Genomic DNA, 21,662 nt, shown 5'->3' with positions numbered 1-21,662 from the left:
ATACTTAAAAAAAAATCATTGACACAGGTGCAAAGATTTATCACATCAGAGAGTATCAATTAAGATGCTGAAAAAATTCATTTTGACTGGAAGTGTTTAGATTGCTCATAATTTAGTCTGAAAACCCTGTCTAACAAAGTTTTCGTACATTCCCTGAGATAAGAAAAGTGTGAAAAAGAAAGATAAAATGGAAACACATCTTATTAGCACTTTCTATTTGGAGGAGGTTGCAATATTATAGAAAAGTTGGAAGATATTTTTCTCAATGAAAACTTTGATAAATATATTTTATTTATGTAGTTAAGAAGTAAATGACATTATTAAATTCAAGCATAAAAATGGAAGTTTGGCTGAACCAGAAAAAAAAAAAAAGAAGAAAAACTAATGATGAATTTCAGATTAAAAAAATACCAAGCTTTACGTATTTTAAGAGGGAGGAGGCAGAGGGGAGGGAGAATCTTAAGCAGGCTCCATGCCCGGCACAGAGCCTGACGCAGGGCTCAATCTCAGGACCCTGAGATCATGACATGAGCCGAAATCAGGAGTCTGATGCTTAACCGACTGTAACACCCAGGCAACCCCACAAAGCTTGGAATTTTTAAGGAAGCTCTAAGAATTGACCACTTTGATAAAATGTCAGGATATGATAGGGCAAGCACGTTAAATACAGTTAATAATCTTAAGGTATAACATATTTAACTTTAGAAGGCAAAGTCTGTTGCAGTGTTACCCCTCTCATGAATCTGTGTGTTTTCTATTATTTATTTCAATCTACACCACCATTTGTAAAAAAGCTTACATTAAAAATCCACCCTACGTAACCACATGGTTGATTATAGTATCATACCAGCATCCAATTTTGTACTTCTTGAGTCAAAATGCTTTTATCAGTTTTAATACTATTGTGATGCTGGTTTTCCCCTCAATTATAAGAGAGCTAACCAAGTTCATAGAAAGTGAGAAAGGGTGTTTTCTGTTCAACTTGACAAATTAAGTTTGCTCACTTGAAAAAGAGAAAAAGGTACTGGAAATTTGAAAGTGGCAAGGGGATTTTGAGCCTTACAAAATTTTTCTTTCCTGTAATGATTTCTGAATTTAGAGGTAATTCGTAATAAAGACTCAGATATAAAAGGAGAATAGAAGGCAAACAATAAGAACAGAGTGACAATTAGTTCTCTCCATTTAAATTATCCCTCCAAATATTATGGCTTAAGGTAAAACCGACAGGTTAATAACTGTCATTTCCAAAACCTTGACTAACCAATAAGTACACATCACCTCATGTCCATTTCTCATCCTATTTTAAATGGAACAAAGTGACTTTCAGAGGTTGGGAAGTACATAATTACATAGACTGAAGTCTTTGGACTTTGATCATAATTATAGTGCTTTATCCATCCATCACTTGTTGCTTGAGGACTGTTCCTGGCGAGTTATTTAAAGAAGATAGGAACTCTGTCAGGACAAATTTGAGCTGCAAAACAGCTAATCAGAAACTTGGCTCTCTTGACTTGAAACAGATTGAAAATTGCTACTTTAATCTCACAATCCATTTGGCTCTTAAGTAAAGTGAGAACGTGGTCTCCCTGTAGGAAGGCATGTGTTGTTCATATCATTGGGTACCTTTTTATAAGTTTCTATTGGGACCCTGGGTCCAAGTTTGCCTCACTGTAGCGGTCTCAAAATTGACTGTGCAAACAGATGAATCCTCTGTGGTGCCTGATAAAAAATGCTAGTTTTGCATTCCTTCCCCTCACCCTCCATTTCCCAGAGAAAGGTATCAATGTAATTGTAAACCTAAAATTAACTGGGAAACTTACAGCATCAGAAGGCCTAGGGCTGTTTTTTCAGTAGCGGACTGAGAACAACATGAATCAAAATGGTTTGTTTTTGTTTACAATGCAATCCCAAGGCTCCACCTAGACTCATCAGATCAGTCTCAGGCTGTGTATGTAACATCTCTCAGAATTCCTGACAACATCAGAAGTGAAAATGTATGTTACTGTGTTCTCCTGAACCTGAAGTTGGGCATTACAGTTCTGGGCATCAGTTACCTTCTACAATTTGAATAGAAATAGAACACCACGTAAAGCATGTTGAGGAACATTAACAGATGCTACTAATAAGAATCACCCTTCCAACTTGCTGCCTCCAGGGTGGGCGCTTTGCACTTGGCAGTCTTCAGCAAGCAGGCATCTTCCTAACCTTCCTTGAACCTCCTTGTATGATTTCTATATATGCAATTCTACTTTAGATTCCCTGAGTCTAGGATTGTATCTTATATCTCCTACTATCCCCACTCGGCACCAAGAAATAATAAATAAATAAATAAATAAATAAATAAATAAATAATAAATTAATTAATTCCTGGAATCCTTTAGTTAAACAAATCAAAACAAAACATAGTTTTAGTTTTCATATCTACAATTTGGGGATAAAAATCCTTTGCTTGGCGAATTAGTTTCATACTGCAGCTGTAACCAGTTATCACAAACTTGTGGCTTAAGCCAATACAAATGCATCATCTTGGAGTTCTGTAGGTCAGAAGCCTGACACTGGTCTCACCGGACTGAAACCAAGGTGCTGGCAGGGCTGCATTCCTTCTGGAGGCTGTAGAGGAAAATCTGTCATCTCGCCTTTTCCAGCGTCTAGAGGGGCCTGCCTTGCTTGGTGCATGATCCCCTTCCAACTTCAAAATCTGTTGAGTCGTTTCTCACATCACATCAATGACTCTTTTTCTCCCTCCAACTTCCACTTTTAAGGACTCTCACGATTACATTGAAACCACATGGGTAATCCAAGATAATCTACCTATTTTAAGATCAGATGATTAGCAGCCTTAATTCCATCTGAAACCTTAATTCCCCTTTGCTGCATAATAGAACATATTCACAGGTTCTGGAGATTAGGGCCTGGTCATCTTTAGAGGCCATTATTCTGCCTACCACACCAGCTCACCTCCCAGGTGGATCAGATACATAAGGTACTGAGAAATACTTCGTTAACAGTAAAGTTCTGTACAGTTCTAATAAAATGATAATATGTTCTGTGGTAGAAATAACGTTGAACAGGATCACGAGACTTAAATTCTCGATCTGGTTCTGCTACTATTTTGTTCTGTGATTTGGGGGGAAAAAAAATCACTTAACCCCTCTGGGATTCAGATTTCTCAATCTGAATTGTGAAGTATAAACATTGAGAGAGACAAGCCAAGATCATACCAAGACGCTTAATGATATCAGGCAAAATGGTACTTAAGGTATACCCACATGAGGACACAATTATTGCTGGAAAGGAATCCCCAGTGTGCTGGTGTGCTACACACACAATAGGAAAACTGAGGAATACACTAAGGCAATGCATTTCAGAGTTGTGTTGGGTTCCTATATAATTTCTCCACGTCCCAGCTGTGAAGAGTAGATCAGAAGTTGTAATCCCTAACTACTTTATGAGGAAACTTTTATTTAAATAGCTTAAATGATTTCATGAAGGTCATATAATCAGTTAGTGGTGGAGTTAAGACTATTATTCAGATCTTTTGACAGATTCTATGCGCACTCAGCCAACACACTTCCCTGCCTCCCTGCCATTTAAATGCACTTACAGCCCAGGGGTAGCATCTAGAATTATAATGCATCATACTTTGGACTAACCACAAATGATCATAACGGTCTTTTAGAATTTATTCTCGTGAAAATTGTAAGGGTTTGAAGCGTTTTTTTTTTTTCTTCGTTACAACTGATGGATACATTAATCCCCGTTGATAAATTGTACTTTCATATTTCTTTTTGAACTAAAATTCTTCTTGCCTTCTGCCTTGCTTCAATTCAAGTGCTGATAGAAACAACATACACAGACTGTAGCATGTTGGCTTGTTATGGATAGAGAAACAGTGATTATGGAGATGGCTAAAATGAATGGATTAGCTTTACTAAAAGCTGGTTTGCTCATTGCAGTGAGTAGATACATCCTTTATGTTACATCAGAAGTTGTATCATTATATGTTATATCAATTTTGGAGGACTTTGTATGTGCATAGACAACACTGTGGGCATGTATTTTATTTTTGTACTTGCCACGATCCTGACAGGAATAAGAGCACTTGAAAAAAGAGTGACTGTAGAGAGTTTAATGAAGGGACTATTTGCCAAGGCATAAGGGATAGGATATGGGTTTTTGGAGTTAGTAGTGGCTGGGAATGCTTACCACTTCTACGCTTGAAAGAAAAGGAGGGTAGGCACCTGGACCTATGGCAAGGGTGCCTGACAAGACCTGCAGCCTTTAGTAGAAAGCCCAACAGGGAAGTGGCCAGGGAAACATATACCCTAACTTCCCTCCTTAAGCACCTCTACTTTTTTTTTAATTTAAATTCAATTAGCCAACATATAGTACATCATTAGATTTGATATAATGTGCAATGATTCATTAGTTGCGTATAACACCCAGTGCTCATCACATTTTCTTACGCACTTCTAACCCAAGAGGAAACCAGACGAGAAAGGAAGGGTCAGGGTGGCCTTTAGAAGTCAGCTTCCAGGGGGCGCCTGGGTGGCTCAGTTGGTTGGGCGTCTGCCTTTGGCTCAGGTCATGATCCCGGGGTCCTGGGATCGAGCCCCGCATCGGGCTCCCTGCTCCGCGGGGAGCCTGCTTCTCCCTCTCCCACTCCCCCTGCTTGTGTGTGTTCTCTCGCTCTCTCTCTAATAAACAAATAAAATCTTAAAAAAAAAGACTAGCAAATCTAGCATTAAAAAAAAAAAAAGAAGTCAGCTTCCAGAGGTACAGAACAAGGAGGAGAAGAATGGAGGATGCACGTGGAGAAGCAGGTAGAGGACACCCAACACAGAACTACAACTGCCCTTCTGTGATATTCTCTCATAAACAAAATGATGTTCCACTAGAAGTTCTCTGTCACCACACTTCCTTTTGGGATATATTTAGAAAGCATACTTAATAAAAAGTTGAACTTTTAACTGGTAAAGCATAAAATTCACAATCAATATGCGATATGCAATTTACACAGGAAATGCTTCTTACTCATCCATATACCATGTTAGCAGTTTGAGCTTTTTTGGATTGACTGGCAAAAATAATACAATATCATCTCGCAAGTGGCTCGAATTGTAATATGCTGCATTTTCTCTTATTTTTGGCCCTCAGCTATAATATTATTTCAAAATTTGATCTTGATTCATTTTTATCACATTAACTGGTTTATTTGCAAAATTATATTTTGAAAGGATTTAGTCTGTCTTTTCGAATTACTCAGCTTAAAAATCTATTTTAAAAACTAGATAGCAATTCTAAAAACTAAAGTGTGAAAGAAGACCCAAATTATTACCCAGCAATAAACTAACAGAGATTTAGATTCTAAAATGCTACATTTTCGACTCATTTTGAGTTTTCACCTAATACAAAATAAACAGAACTCACTGCTGATACTTTTCATTTTTAAGGAAATGGTAATCTACCCATTCGCTCTTCTTTATTGATCTGGCATAATTTCATCTATGCTTCGATATTTTTGTTAAAATTAAGTTAGCAATGAAATGACGAGACTTGTGATTTTTCCCCACCTTTTCTTCTTCTTTGTAATGGTCAATATCATCAAAGGGGAAATCTTAGCTCTATAGTTTTCATGCTCTTTTGATTATCAGAAAAGCTTTTGCAAAGACTAACTTAGCATCAACACTGGGGTACAACTAAATGTATAGTATGTCAATATGTTTAGGTGCAAAGAAAAATAAAACAGGGCGAAATTCCAATTTTAACTGAGAGAATGATTATCATAGAACTTTGAAATTGGCTTTTTGGGAATGGCATTAACATTCAGTAATAAATGATAATAGCATCTCTCATTTATTCTATTCTGTGATAAAAGGAAACCATGCATTAAGGTAGCTTGGAGTTAAAAATGACAAGATATCCTGTTCTTTCCTTTTTTGAAAATTCCCTTTCATGACTTTTTTCTAAAGACAAGGTCAGAAAAAAAGACAAATTTAACTGTAGATGACTATGATTATGGAATGATTAAATTTGGTCTTTCTTAAAATAGATTTTGTAAACTGAGAACTACAAGGTTTGTCTGCTAAGAAAAAGCAACTCAAACCCATTCACTCACCAGGCATTGAAGAGAATATTACTTATTCTTACACTGACAACACACAGTATCGTAGATTTCTTACAGTGATAATCCACATATTCATTTATTCACTAAGTAGTATGGACAGGAAAATAGTAATAATTCAGTCTTTAAAATACGTGGCAAAACAGTTAAAATATTTGGGGAAAATGTATCTGTTATTAAGTATATAAGTACCATAGAGTTAAATAAACGAACCTTATAGCTGTACCTTACTCATTTTGCTATTTCCAGTGCCTTGCACAGAATAGATGCTCAGCAACAAACATTTCTCTGCTCTTTAATTTATTTGCAAGTTAAGTTTTCATTACAAATGGAGGGTACACAATCTTGCCGAACACAATTTATTAAACTATTTCAATGCACTATTAGTATTTTGAATTTTACAGTATGTCAAAAACAGATGATTTTTGTTCCATGAATTAACAGGTTTTTTAGGACAATATGAGAAGCCATTTTCTCATTTATTTACATTTCCAGGCTTCTCTCATCAATCACTGGAAATGCCTGTAGACAGGGGTGTACAGGTTGACGTGTGGGTTGCTAGTCAATAGAAGAAAGTTTCTTCTGGAGCTGAGGTAGATCCAAGTATCTACTTTAAAAAATGTCCTCAAGGGAAGCATTATACAGCTAATATTTCATGAGAACTATACTCTTAGAATACCACTTCAAAAGATTTTTAGTAGAATAGAAAATTTTGAGTCTGGAAAACTATTTTGAGAACTAGAAAATGTTGGGTGTTGTGCTCTTTATTGACCCAACCCCCACCTCCAATGATAACATTGTGATTCGTGGCAGAGAGCAAGACAGGAATTAGATCACCATTCATTATTTCTCATTTCAACCTGAAGACCACAGACTTGCTCCCTCTCTCTCTCTCTTTTTTTTTCCCTTTTTCTCCGTCTCTTTTCTTTCTCCACCATTTACCTTTCTGCCTTACTTTTCTGCTTCTGCTTTCTCAGACAGCCCACCAGAAACCTCACAGGAAGAGGAGCAAAGTCTACATCGTCCACATTAGTGTCCTACATGGTGACAAGTCATATTAATGAAAAAAGATCACACATCTTCCGTAAGTGCCTAGGCAATGTGACAGTAACTGAGCCCTGCCCAGAAAGCCCACTCCACTTCTGGTATGAGCTTCCAACAAGCCTCGGTGGTGAATGACAAGTTAACCCCTTTGGAACCCCACCATTTTCAACACTCAGAGGACCTCTCTCATTAGTCTTATAAAATAAAGTACGAAATTCCAACATCAAATCTCATGCTGTTAAATTAACAACATCACACGCTACATACGACTTAAATATCTCCCATAACTTTATGACTGGAAAAACACTGTTCAGATTTCATTTACCAGTTTAAAAATAGCAAACTCTAATTTGAAACACATACACACACATCATGCACACTCACTAATATTCCCTCTTAGTGCTAGGCAAATGTTCCTTCCTATAAACATAAATAAAATTCAGTACAATCATAAATTTTAAAAGTCAGATTTGTCAAAAGATGATGTTTGTTATGAAACAAGTCAAGAAGAAAATATTTCTTAGAGCCAAAATGACAAGCCACAATCTGTTGGCATAACAATAGCTATTCATCTATTTTTAATGTACAAATCAAAATTACTCCCTGTTAATTTTGACTTGAAGATAGTCCATAGATTATTATATCCCTGACCAATGAAATTTCTTCCTCTTGGGTGGGTGAGTGCTGAGCAAGGCAAATAACAGATTTCAAACATCTGCAAATGGTGTGATAATTATTTTTTTAAGAAACCACAGAAATCTTCCAACTTCGTCACTTTGTAGATCCAGACATGAACTAAGAAAGAAAATTAGAAAAGATGCCCAGAGACCACTTTAAGTTCACAGAAAGTCCAAAATAATATCACTGTGCTCCCAAACAAGGAGCGGCTGCTCTTTGTAGACAGCAGAAACACTCACAATACACAAGGCACTCCAATTAAGTTTCGATAGAAGTTACGTCACGTTTCAACTCACCGCTGGATGTATGGGTCAGGACAGTACTGTAGGGTAGCACACCGTGAAGTTTCACAATTCATTTCCTTCAACTCTCTTTGATAATCAACAAATGGAGAACTCTTATAGAACCTATACACATGTACCTGTGTATATATAGATAATAAAGCCAGGAGGCTAAAAGCAATAGGGTCAAATGCTATCAGACATAGAAGTTTAGACACTTCCCCCTTCACACACATTTGCAAAGAGGCGGAGCGTTTCTCGATTTTAGCCAATGAGATTCGTCAAGTGACTCAAACATCAGAAACAGTTGATTCTTACCAGCTGGGCATCCTCTCTAAAATTGTTCTTCCCCCTCTACCACGGCTTTAGAGTCCTGGAGGCATAGTGGCCACACTTGTGGGCAACTTGGAGGCATCTCTGAACTTCTGGTCTCTCTGGTGATTGGATGCTGGCATGAATGGCATCAGAGTTTAATTTCAGCAGACTGGACTTTTGTAACAGAACTGAGCTGCTGAGTGTCCATCCTGCTCCAGCTAATTAACGTTTCCTTGTATCTGCATACTGATTTGATTTGAGGACTTCTGTAACTGCTTCTGGAGCTTTTTTTTTTTTTTTTTTTTTAGCAGAGCTGCTTAGGAAGGTTGTTTTTTTTTTCATCTCCCCCTCCCTTCCCCCCATTCTCCCTTTCAGCCAACCGCCTGTTGTGGTCACAATCTCAAATAGCAAAGACAGGGAAATTCCTTGATTATATTTAACCTAGAACTCACTCTTCGTCTCAACTAAGAAAAAGTGGTATCCATTCACATCCCTTAGAAGTTTTTCCTGCCCCAAATAGAAGAATATAACCTTTTATCGGGTTGTGTTTCATTTTTAAATATCCTGCCTCAAACACACACACACAAGATTTTCTTAAAGTGATACTACTATATTATTTCAGACTATTTTGAAGCTTACAAAATTATTTTAAATTGCCTGTTACTGAAAACATTCTGGTTTATTTCAGTCTCTATAGGTCTGTCTCACTTTCTTATTATGTTTATTGTTTTCGCTGGTTTTGGTTTTGCTTTGGCTTGACCTACTTTAGAGTAAAATCATTAAATTCTTTATATATCCAAAAATGAGTATAATATCAGAAAAGTCTACATACAGAATCATTTACTTCCTTTCTGAATACGGGCTGTAAACCTATCCTGGTTTTGTGGATTTAGAAATTGAATGAAATATGATTCAGAAGCTAAATTAAAATAGACTCCAGCAGAAAAAAAAAAAAAAGTTTGTGTGCCCAAGCGTCACTAACATGACAAGTTCACATCCTCCACTCACTCCCTAATCACAGGTCACCTGCAAACGGGTAACATTAATAGTAGCCAAAGTTGTGAGACAATCAAAAGTCCTTTTCAGAGAAATTTGACATTTCCTTAAAATAAATTCTCGTTTTCAAAATGTGTTTCATAAAAATATTTCATTTGTTGCTTCAGCCAGGATAGAAGGGAGAAGCTATTTAAAACTTGACATTCTCTTCCCTTACTTAGCAGGAGAGTGTCTAACATCTGTGAATTGTGAAATTCATAAACATGCTGGCCTGAGCCCCAGCCAAATCAAACAGCTTGTTCTACAAAATGTGAAACTTGAAGGGAAGATCATTTTACCAATTAATTAAAGATCTGTTAATTGGAGTTAGAGTGTTTGGCTTGGAATACAGGTGACCGGAATATACAAAGTGACCTGCTATTGGAATACAGGTGACCGGAATATACAAAGTTCTTAAATTGAAAATACTCAATTTCCTTTGACCATTGCCAAGTTGTTCCATCACACAGGGCCTTGTTTTTCCCATTTATAAAATGAGAGGTGAAATAACGATCTCTGGTTCAGTGCTTCTCAAATGTTAATGCATCTGTGAGTCACCTAGATATCTTGTTAACACGTCTTCTGGTTCAGTAGGTCTGTGGCAAGGCCTGAGACTCTGTATTTCTAAAAAGCTCCCACGTGATGCTGATGCTGCCGGTCCTTGCGTCACATTTGGAATAGCAAGACCTGGTGCTCTTTTCAGGCCTGATACTTATTTACTTCTAGGAAATAAGCAGAACTCGTCTACATATTTTAAATTACCAGGAGAGGCCCTAGACCCCCAAATAAGTTATCAATTTGCCAACATTTCTAGCATGTTTTTAATTTCAAAATGTTTACAGCCTAATTTATAGAAAAGAACATTTAAAATGCATGCCTTGACATCAGTAGCTGTTGTAAAAAAAAATCCTAAATTTACTTAGCTAAGGACAGATATTAAATGGCAAAAAAATTTACATAAATAATCATGAAAAATAATGGGTCTTATTGCATTGCAGAAATAAATGCAGAAAGATACCTTGACCAAGGGCAAAAAGGGCAAACTCTCTAAGATTTGACAGGACACCAGAAGCACACAACCATCTAAAACCTGGGAAAATAAGTGACAATTATACCATAATTACCATAATGGCCACTTGTATTAATATTACAACTGTCTCCCCTACCCCCCCAGAGTCTCAGGTTACAAATACATAAGTTATTTCTTTGGTGTGCAAGTTACATGCTTTTCCAGCAACTTAAGTCTCTTAGGCAAAGACTATAATAGAATGAGGTACACAGAAGCCTAGGAAAAGACAATTGCCTTTCTGACCAAGACCTACAAGTTTGAATGATGTTGTTTGTGATGACTTTTGATATGCATGAAAAGGAAGAGAAAGATAAAGACTTGAGGGAAACAGCAGCATTTATGACCTGAAATTCTGGACATAACACAAGAGAAAGAGACACTTTCTCCTACCCAGCTCCTAGCGTCTGAGAGTGTGCACTCTGCCAAACTCAGGTATTTAAAACACATACCTTTCTCAGTTATGTCCATGTGAATTATTTCACTACAGCTCTTCTTTATGCATGCCATCCACTGGTTACATACTTTCCTGGTTGCTCTCCTGCCCTGGATCATATTTTGTGCCCCCTCCAGAATGTATCCACAGCTCGAAAATCCTTCAGAGAACAGGAAGCCTTTCTCATCCCTCCAGGTCAAAGGAAGCTCCCCCACCTCTACTGTCCTGACTCATATCTGTACTTATACTGCTACTTCCTTTGTGGATGTGACCAATTTTTGCATAAGCCCCATCTTCTGTACTGGACCGTGAACAGTTTGAGGGTGAGTTTGCTAGTTGATTTGTTTCTGCATCCCCAGGGACAAGCAAAATACAGTTCAGTGGCTGAATAACATGTTTATATCATTGCAAAAATCATCTAATCGTAAGTACAAGTGATTAAAAAAGAACTTCCATAAAACACTTGACTTTTAGAATCAACTTTACTGATGTGTAATTTACATACAGTGAAATTCACTAATTCTAAGTGTTCAGTTTGAGGAGTTTTGACACATTACATACCATGTAGCCTCTACCACAACCAAATATAGAATATTCCATTACCCCAAAAGTCCCCTCATGCCCCTTTGTGGTTAATTCTCTTACCACCGACTCTGGACAATCACTCTCTTGCTTTTTGTCATTATATACTAGATATCTATTTTCTAGAACAGCATTACCCAACAGAATTTTCTCTGATGAAGGAAATATTCTATATTTGCACTGTCCAACATGGTAGCCACTAGTCACATGTAACTAATGTGATTGGCGAAATAGATCTTTGTTTTTATTTTCAGTGAATTTTAATCAACTTAAACTTAAATAGTCACATTTGGCTAGTGGCTACCATGTTGGACAGTGCAAATATAGAATATCACATACATAAAGGCACACAGTATGCATGTATTCTTTTGTGTCTAGGTTCTTTTCCTTGGCACACGGTTTTTGATATATACCTATGTTGTTACATATGAATAACTGGTTCTTTTTTATGGTTGTTGAACATGTGGATTCTCCCCCCCCCCTTTTTTTTTCTTCTTTTTGTTATTAAGGACAGATTCTGGTCTCCGATACTCAATTATGGCCAGAAGTAAAAGTCCAATAGGCCTTTAAAGAGCTCAATAATAATACGTCCTACTGGGTACCTTAGCAATGTGGAATAGCTCGTTTTTTCCAAGGTTGCTAAATCTCTAGAGGAGACAGCAGATATGTAAAGAAACTAGCTAACCTGGATTTCGTCTGGTCTCTGGTGCCAACTTAATCCCTGACCTTAGGCAAGCAGCGTACTTTGAGCCTTAGTTCTTGATCTTTAAGAGGAAGGATGCATCAAAGAAGATTCTTTTGTTATAAGCAATAGAAACTCACTCTGGCTAAATGAAAATATGTTATTTTAAAAAACATGAAAATTCACAGAGTGGAAGAGAAAGTTGAAAAATGAGGTTCAGGAAAAGGTCAGAAGCAGGATAGCTTCAGGGTTCTAAGTAATAGGAATGAATAGAGTCACTTCATTATGCCACAGCAGGAATAAATCAGACCTAACAGGTTTTTCTGAACTTGAGTCATTTAGCTTAAGATTCAAATTCTTAGAAGGAAGATGCCATGTTTGGCCAGGAGAAGTCTGAACACACTGATTGATGGCCCCACCAAGACTGGGGCAAAGAGAGTTTCCAAAAGAAAATTGAGTTTCTATTACCAAGGAAAGGGCAATAGGTACAGGACAATTGAAAACAACAGATGCTTCATGAGGGGCTTAAAGTGGATGATCTCGCACATTCCTTAGAGCTCTGGCTGGCTGTGGCTGTGGGATTGGAGAAGCTAAATGTCTTTCTTTTGGGTAACTAAACCTCAGGTCCTGTCCTCTCCAAGCCATCCTGGCTGGTGCCTCTTTTATAATATGGGAATCAGGAGAGAACCTTTTAGCATACAAGGTGATAGAGTAAACTCATCAAGTGTTGGTCACATTGAAGGGACTGAGGAGTGTGGTGATTTTTAGTCTTACAACACTCTGTAGTACATGACTTCGGATTAACCCCCACAATCTCTATTTTAGAGGAAACCAAGTTCTGCTTTGGGGAGGATTCTACTAACCCTTCCAACTTTGTGCTCTATGAATCTAATATTTGCTAAAGTCGGTCATCTAGGAGAAGTAAAGCAGGACCTAGAACTTAAGTGTGCTGGATTAAGGTCAAATGCTTTTTTTATATCAGTGAAAAAGCAGATGCATTGCAAGCTTAGCAATGTGCCTCCTCTTATTTGACCTCCACCTTTTAGAGGTCACTGGAATTCATCGAATAGAAAAAATGCATAGGTAAGCTAGTATCTCAGAATCTACTGAGAAGAAGTAAGATGCTTCAGGGGGTTGTCTGGGAAAAGGGAAACCTCTCTATTCAGAGGCCATGCAAGGAAACACAGAGGCCAATTTGGGAGGGAGGAGGTTGGCAGTTTCCCTGACAGACAAACCTGATACCCTCCAAGTCACACCCAGTGTCCAAAAGCAATGTGGGTGGGCTTCTTTTCCAGACATCCCTGAACAGCTGTGTGAGGGCTGTTCCTCACTCCCACCCCTCCTTCGCTTAATGCCCACGTGAGTGAGAGATAAATAAGGAGACACAGGAAGTCCTTATTTGGCACTTTCCAGATTTTTTTTTTTCCTGGGCCATTTGTCGATCGCAGATATGATGCACTTTACTCTTGATGTCTTGGTGTGCATTTTCTAAAACAAGGAAATCTCTTACATAATCACAATTCAATAACTGAAATGTAGAGAATAAGACTGATCCAATTTTATCTTCTCTATATATCCTATTCAGATTTTTCCAATTATCCCAATAATGTCCTTGATAACAAGAGAAAATTCTGGCTCACACATGTCTTTATATCGCATGACATAGATATTTTTGAAAGGTGCAGGCCAATTATTTTGTAGAACATACCTTGGTTTAGGTTTGGCTGATGTTTCCTCATGATTAGAGTTAGTCATGTACTTTCGGTAGAAACATCACAAAGGTGATACTGTGACCATCTCAGTACATCATTTCAAGAATTGCTCAGTTTTTCAAGCCCACCAAAAGGTTTTCCCTAGGGCTCTTCTTAGAATTAGATTTACTATAAACCTAATAAAGTTATATGTCAAGCCTCTCACCTGCACAGTCCTGGGAACTACTTAGCAATACTTTTATATTGCCATTATGTTTCCATAAAATATATGAATGTGAAATATTTGAACCATAACCTTCTAATGTTACTGTACCATTCTACTCCAATTTTCCCTCCATCACCTTTCATTTCACACAGAGTGGTTGTAGAGGTGCAGTGGGATTTTTAGGATCCAGCCAAGAGCACGTTAGACAGGGGATTCTTTTAGTTTGTGTGTCAGGGGCTACGTTGATGTGGTTTGTAGTTATCTTTGTGTAGAGTTCAGCTATTGCTACTCATCCTATAGTAGGAATGGCTTTCAAGAATACTCCTTCTGCCCGTGTATTGACTCACTAGGCACAGTGTCACTGAGCCTGGGGCTGCGGGTCATAGGGCTATGACCGTCCGTAACTGCCATGGGAAAGGTGTGAATAGTAATGGCGAAACATAGTCTGGAACTCACAGAGCCAGAAACTAACCTGTGGAAACGTTTTCTTCTTTTTATCAGGCATGTGAAGTTATAAGCAATGGAGGCAATATCATCAGTATTTACCAAAACCCAGGTTCTCTCCTATCTATTATGTAGCATATACAATTATAAATGAACCCTCTATTATCTGGTCATTTATGATGGGTGATGCATTAAATAGAACTTATCCTTATATTTGTGTTTTTAGGAACACGAATGTGTGGCACCAAGTGTGTTTGTCAAGCCTTAGATTGGGGCTGTATATGTGATGTTAAGGTTGTATATGTGATGTATTTAAGAGTCCAAGATTCTATGACTGTAAACTTGCAGGCTACATTTATGTATTATCCATCTACTTATCTATCTACACGAAATCACTTTGTTCCGGAATGATTTGAGGTACCTTATAAAATACATATACTTATAAGAAGATTAAAGAATACATATGCAGGATTACCAGGGGTTGAAAATAGGATAAAATGGGAAGTTGTTGTTGAATGGGTATAGAGTCTCAGTTCTGCAAGATGAGAAAGTTCAGGAGGTGTATTTTACAACAATGTTAATATATCTAACTACCAAACTACACTTAAATTGTTATAACAGAAAATTCAGTGTTAGGCATTTTTCACCACAATTTAAAAAACTTTTACTTTAAAAACATGTAGGTAAATGAGGAAATCAATAACCACTAGAAACATCAAGGGTAAGAAAAATAGGAGAAAATCAAGGACAGTATTTGTTCCAAAATAGTACATGAAGTTCTAACTTGTGCTTAAGGGCCATGAACTTATCTGTAAACTTGTAAGAAGCTAATGTAAGGCGGACTTATATGTCATGTTTTTGATACACAATAATAGCTTAGACCAGTTATACAGCGCACATTCTAGGTACAAAATATATCTGTTGAAAGAATAAGGGAGAAAAGATGGCAAATACTGGGTCTTCCAAATAAATTAAACTTTGGCTTCTAGTCTGTAAATCTAATGCATTTGTTTGATTGCTTATTACAAATAAATGACAGTGGATGATGTAATGAGGCCTGACTTTCTAGTGGCTTCCAGTATAATTTTCTTGCAAGACTCTATGGCACTCATTGATTTGACAATTGATTCGTAGATTCAACATGCATATTCCTTGAGGGCTTCTTTGTGCCCATCAGGGAACTGGGGGCTCTGGGTAGCAAGTGGGTCACTTTGACTCAGTCTCTGCACTCAAATAACCTTCAGTAAAGTTGAAAATGATTTTCTTTTTTTCTTTTCTCTTTTTTTCTTTTCCTTTCTTTTCTTTCTTTTTTAAAGATTTTATTTATTTATTATATTAGGGAGAGAGAGAGAGCACAAGCAGGGAAAACAGCAGACAGAGGGAGAAGCAGGGTCCCTGCAAGGAACCTGATGTGGAGCTCAATCCCAGAACTCTGGGACCATGACCTGAGCCGAAGGCAGATGCTTAACTGACTGAGCCACCCAGGCACCCCTTTTCGTTCTTTTTTTTTTTTTTTTAATCTTAAGCTTCCTAGATAAAAGGATGACTATGGTATAATTGTGTCTCTGAGTTACTGATGACCAATTTGTCACCTGGGCTTTTGGTCTGGGGTATTTGGTGCCTGATTAATACAGATAAGATAAGAATATGTTTACTAGAATTCATGAAACATGTGTGTAGGTAGGAGATAATATAATGTAGCATTCTTATTTACTTTCTTGTGGCTTGAGCCCAAGAGAGTCAGCTGTGGCTAAACCTCTCCCTCAGACACACATTCATTCCCAAATTTGTGTCTTATTGTTTGAAGACTGGGATCATTTAGTACTCATAGTACTCATAGTTAGCAAAGCTATCATTTGTGGAGGGAAAGGCTGTGGATGTGAGCCAAGAAAACAAGGCCCAATCTGTGTATCCCAAAGACTACAGCATGATTTTTCTTCCTTCCTTCCTTCCTTCCGTCCTTCCTTCCTTCCTTTCTTTCTTTCTCTCTTTCTTTCTTTCTTTCTTTCTTTCTTTCTTTCTTTCTTTCTTTCTTTCTTTCTTTCTTTCTTGCTTGCTTGCTTGCTTGCTTGCTTTCTTGCTTGCTTTCTTGCTTGCTTTCTTGCTTCCTTCCTTCCTTCCTTCCTTCTCTTTCTTTTCTTTCTCTTGCTTTCTTGCTTTCTTGCTTTCTTGCTTTCTTGCTTTCTTGCTTTCTTCTTTCTTTCTTCTTTCTTTCTTTTTTAGAGATAGAGAGTATGTGAGCCTGGGGTGGGAATGGGGTGTGTGGGTCACTGGGGGAGGGGCAGGGAGAGGGAGAGAGCTGGGCGTGGAGCCTGCTGCAAGGCTTGATCTCAGGATCCTGAGATCATGACCTGAGCCGAAATCAAGAGTCTGATGCTTAACCAACTCAGCCACCTAGGCGCCCCTATTTCTTAAACCACTGGATGCTTTTCTGGTGTGTAGTTTCCTGAAATATACTCTTTGTCTATGGAGCACAGATCCCAAAAGAGGGGCTAAGGACATTTGTAAAGACTTGTTAATTTTTATTTTTGAAAATTATACTCAAAGTTAAAAGGGAATTTAGAGATCATTTACTCAGAAAATGTCCCAGCAAACAGAATGATGTAAAAATAACAAGCCTGTGTATAGTGTTTTAAATTTTACTGAACAGTTTCACAGACAGTCTCTCATCAGAGCCTCCTAAGTGCCATGTGAGGACCAGGACGAGTGGTATCATCACCCCCATTTAATATGCATGAGGAAACTAAGCCACAGACCACTTAAATAAACTCACAATCACATAACCATCAGTGGCAGTAGCCTGTAGTAGACCCAACTCTTACTTCCAACCCTGAATCCATTTGCTTCAATAGAATAACATTAATTAAATTCCTATGGTATACCTGGTATTGTGCAGAGGTCTGGAGAAATAAAGGTAAACAAAACCCAGTCTCTTTCTTCCTCATAGTACATGTGTAAGTCCAGAGTTTTTATAGTGTTTGGCATTTACTAAATATTTTATGTCCATTATCTATTTAGATAAAAACCTAAAGGCCCTAGGAGTTAGATGCTATTATCTCCATTTTGCAGAGGAAGAGATGGTTGGTCACCCTGCCTTCATCATTCAGCCAGACAGTCTTGGGGCCATGATCTGAACTCAGTTAAAACTGTTTCCCTACATTTATTGCCATGCTTCTGACCCCTCCAAAAGACTCAGAATACATTGTGTGCATTTTTATGTGTTGGAGTCCCAAGCATGGTCTCTAGCACATGTCTCTCAATGTTTTTTTCCTGGTCCAGTTAGCCTGTGATAACATAAGCACCACAAATGCCAACCCTTAAAGAAAGGCATGAGCTCATGACAAGCACCCACATTTGGGCCAGGAGTCAAGAATGTTAACTCTGCTTATTTTGAAATCTGGGTTGTGCACACTGTTCAAGCATGTGGGAGTGGATGCACTGATAAAATGCTTCTGTGGGATGGAAGTGATTCTCAGGGCACCCTTACAGGGGAATCCACATGGGATGACCCTTGAATAGGTCTTGTTTACAGCAACATCTCTGTGCCAAGTTTCTAAGGATTACATTTAAAGTACTACCTTGGAGGAATAACACCATTCGAAAACACAACTACTCTTGGCTGCCTTTAGGTAGGTAACACACTACTCTGCAACTCAGCCATTGATCCATTTAAACCACCTGGATTCTCATTCAGTATCTCTTATGTTATACTTCTGAACAGAATAAATAATATTCCCCATGGACCTGAACAACTATTTATGCTATGATAACGATTGGATCATATATTTTTGAAGTAAAAATCATCTTTCTTTTTCAGATCATGAGACCCTGACCATACATATATAACAAGAAGTGTGTGAAGAGAGAGAGGAGAGAGAGTGAGGGAAAGAGAGAGAGATAGTAGATACAATGATGATATTTATATATATGTGTGTGTGTATGTATATATTATGTATATTATGTGTATATATGTGCATATATATGTATATATATAAATATATTAATATATATGCACATTATCTATATGTAGAGAGAATATTTACTAGCTAATTTTCTCTTCTATTTTGCTTCATTTTGCCCCAATAATCAGGGCAAAAAAAGCAAAGCAAAATTATTTTAAAATCCTCTAATGGAAGAAATAAAACAATCCAGGCAGCTTATTCTCAGGGTATGGAAAATTTTATATGGACATGACCACAAAAGCAAAATAAAGCAAAGAAAGTTCATAAACTCTTAGTAATTATTTCTGGGTAGATGGGTTAATGGAGTAAAGAAAGTATTTTCTTGCTAATACTTTTCTATAGTTTTCAAACTTTATACAGTGAATATGCATAATTTTTATACTCTGAAATAACCTATATGAAACAACTATCAAAAATACTTCCTGCAGAATTTGTCTCTGGAAGGTGTGTCTAAAAGAGGAGTGACACAAATTATGCCAGAATACATGGATCTAAAAGAATGAGTCTCAATTCTCTGATGGATCTGGGTCTACATGGAGAATTACTAAGGAATGGGAAAGACACTCATCCTCATTTGAAATATGCCCAGAAGTGCAGTTCTAGAGGTTGAATTGAGTTCAGAGAGTTTACATGGGCTCATTGGATGAGGATGGAGTTTGTGATTCATGGTCCAGGACAGGATGCCATATTTTAAACGCAGTTCTGTCCACTGACAACAACTGGATCGTGAAGGGGAAAATGGCTTTTTATAAGACATTTGTGATGTGAGTATGACAGCCTTGGAAATACACAGCTCAGCTCTCTCGACATGGAGCACATAACCGACTGACAGCCACAGCACTCTTTCTTCCAGCCACACTGCTATCTCAGAAAGGTCATGCTACCTCCAGGCTCCTTCCAGCCAAGGACTGATCCTGGTAGGGCTACTTAACCAGGCCCATTTGGGCAACACATGGGATATCTCCAATGGGTGATTTTGACTCAAGAATGCCTCATTGGCCTGGCCAACTTTTCTTGAAACTGTACTTCAGTCTGAGGTTCTTTCTCTTTGAATCTTCCTTCTTTTTCCCTCCTCCTCTTGAATTTCAGAGACAGTACTTATTACCTTTTGAAGTAATATCCTTACTTTCTGGCCTTCTTCTGCTTCCTCCTTCTTTATCCTCCAAAATCATCCTCCTTAGTACATCTTTTGCACATCTGATTCTATCTTGCAGTCTGCTCCAAGAAGATGCAAAGTGATACACATGGTCCTGAGAGTTGTCTGAGAATGTGTGTAGAAGCTGGGTACTTAGGACGGACTCACATATCACTTGACAAGTAAATAGGGTGGCATCCAGAGCCATGGGGAGCATAGGTATTTCCTGGCTCAAGTTGGGGCCCAAATGATACAAATTTCACTGATATTGACCTAGCAAAACATCCACTGATATTTGACCTAGCAAAACATCTACTGTAGACTTGCAGATTCTAAGATTTAGGCTTTTAGGAAGATATGGGGGGACACATTGCCTGAAAGTAAGTGGAATTGTGTGGTTACTGCTAGGTTGTATTGACTCTCTGCAGAAGGATATTGAGAAATTGAGGGCACTTAACAAGCAGTTAAAGGCTAAGTGTGAGAGCCAGATGGCCTCTTTGGTAGCTTACAAAGAGATGAGGACCTCTTTGCAAAAACAAACAAAGCTAAGCAGCAGACTGAGAACCTGATCAAGTCATAGAGCTCAAGAGACATTTGAATGCTCTATCAAGGCTGCATAGAAATACCTGAGACCCTGAAATGTGGGATAGGAATACTAAGTGGATGCCTCTGATAAGCTCTGTGGTCAGTGGGGCCATTACAGCAAAATATCACAGATTAGATGGTGTATAAAAAACAGAAATTTATTCTTCGTAGTATGGAGACTGGAAGTCTGAGATCAGGGTCCCAGTATGGTCAAGAAAGGGCCCTCTTCCCAGTTGCAGACTTGTTGTGTCCTCACATGGTGGAAGGAGCTAGGGAGCTTGGTGGCATCTTTTATAAAAGCACAAATCACATTCTTGAGGGCTCCAGCTTCAAGACCTAATCACCTCCCAAAGGCCCCACCTCCTAATGCCAGTACATTAGACATTAGGATTTCAACATATGAATCTGGTGGAGGGCAAAAACATTTAGACCATAGCACTCCCCTAAGCCCTCAGAACTTATAGAAATGGATCACTCTGTCCTACTAAGAGCCAGAACTTTCTTCATACTGGAAGATGCTACAGAGGTCTTTCCTGGAAAAGCAATAAGTATTTCACCTCAGGTGTGCCTTTAACTCCTCTCTTGGCTGCAAGTCTCCTAAATAGGGCTAAATATCATCTGTTCATGATAAGGGAACCCATCTGTTAATGATAAAAGGAAAAAAAATTAATTATTCACCCAAGAAGTTGCCAGAATTAGCTAGCATGTACCAGCAAAAGTCAGAGAAATATCCCTGGGATAGGATTTTGAAGGTACTTGATTGAGAGGGCTGGAATATAAGACTATACAAGAAAGAGGTCATTATGCACTTTCTAATGACATGGGATTTAACACCCTACTAAGGACCAGTTTGGATGGGGCAAGCTTACTGCTAGGGTGGCTCTTAAAAATCTGGAAAAGGTGATGAACAGTGATGAGGAAAGAGGAATTGCTTGAGTTTCTCTGGCAGGTGGTAGAGAAAGAATGAAGAGGCTAAGGGAACTGGACATGCTAGAATGGATATATAATGTAAAGCCAGAAGACCTGTCAAGGGAATATGTTTGATGGGAAGGCCAAGATGACACATGATTTTCCAAGGCTGTCAAAAATGTGCTGGGGAGAAGAGTAGCAGCATCACTAAGAAATTCAGTGCTGGCTCTCCTCTGCAAGCCAGGGCTGGTGGTGGTCAGTCTTACCCACAGCTATTGCTTGGGTGACTACACATTGGGTACAGAAGGTCTGAGTTGACATCAATGCCCAGAAACTAAGTATAATCATGGTCCCCTGTTGGAGTGGGAGCTCACGTGATTAGGTAATAAGTGGAATCTTGGTTCAAATCCAGCTCACAGTAGGCTCACCTAGTGGTCATTTTTCCAGTCATCAAGTATTTAATTGGA

At 38.2% G+C, this 21,662-nt stretch overlaps 1 protein-coding gene across 3 annotated transcripts in view; it reads right to left on the bottom strand.

Moving 5' to 3' along the window:
* The window catches only part of TP63 (tumor protein p63), a 231,590-nt gene extending 223,267 nt beyond the window's left edge, over positions 1–8,323 (bottom strand). For all 3 annotated transcript variants that reach the window (XM_034999817.1, XM_034999818.1, XM_034999816.1), the window contains exon 1: positions 8,143–8,323. In XM_034999817.1, coding sequence (XP_034855708.1) covers positions 8,143–8,204 — 62 coding nt within the window. In that variant the 5' untranslated portion in view covers positions 8,205–8,323. The remainder of the gene's footprint in view (positions 1–8,142) is intronic.
* Positions 8,324–21,662: the final 13,339 nt, after the last annotated feature.

Source organism: Mirounga leonina, unplaced genomic scaffold (genome assembly GCF_011800145.1).
Source record: "Mirounga leonina isolate KUSES-001 unplaced genomic scaffold, KU_Mleo_1.0 Mir_115, whole genome shotgun sequence".
Lineage (NCBI taxonomy): Eukaryota > Metazoa > Chordata > Mammalia > Carnivora > Phocidae > Mirounga > Mirounga leonina.
The sequence above is the reverse complement of the archived record's forward strand: the minus strand, read 5'-3'. Positions and strand labels throughout refer to the sequence as shown.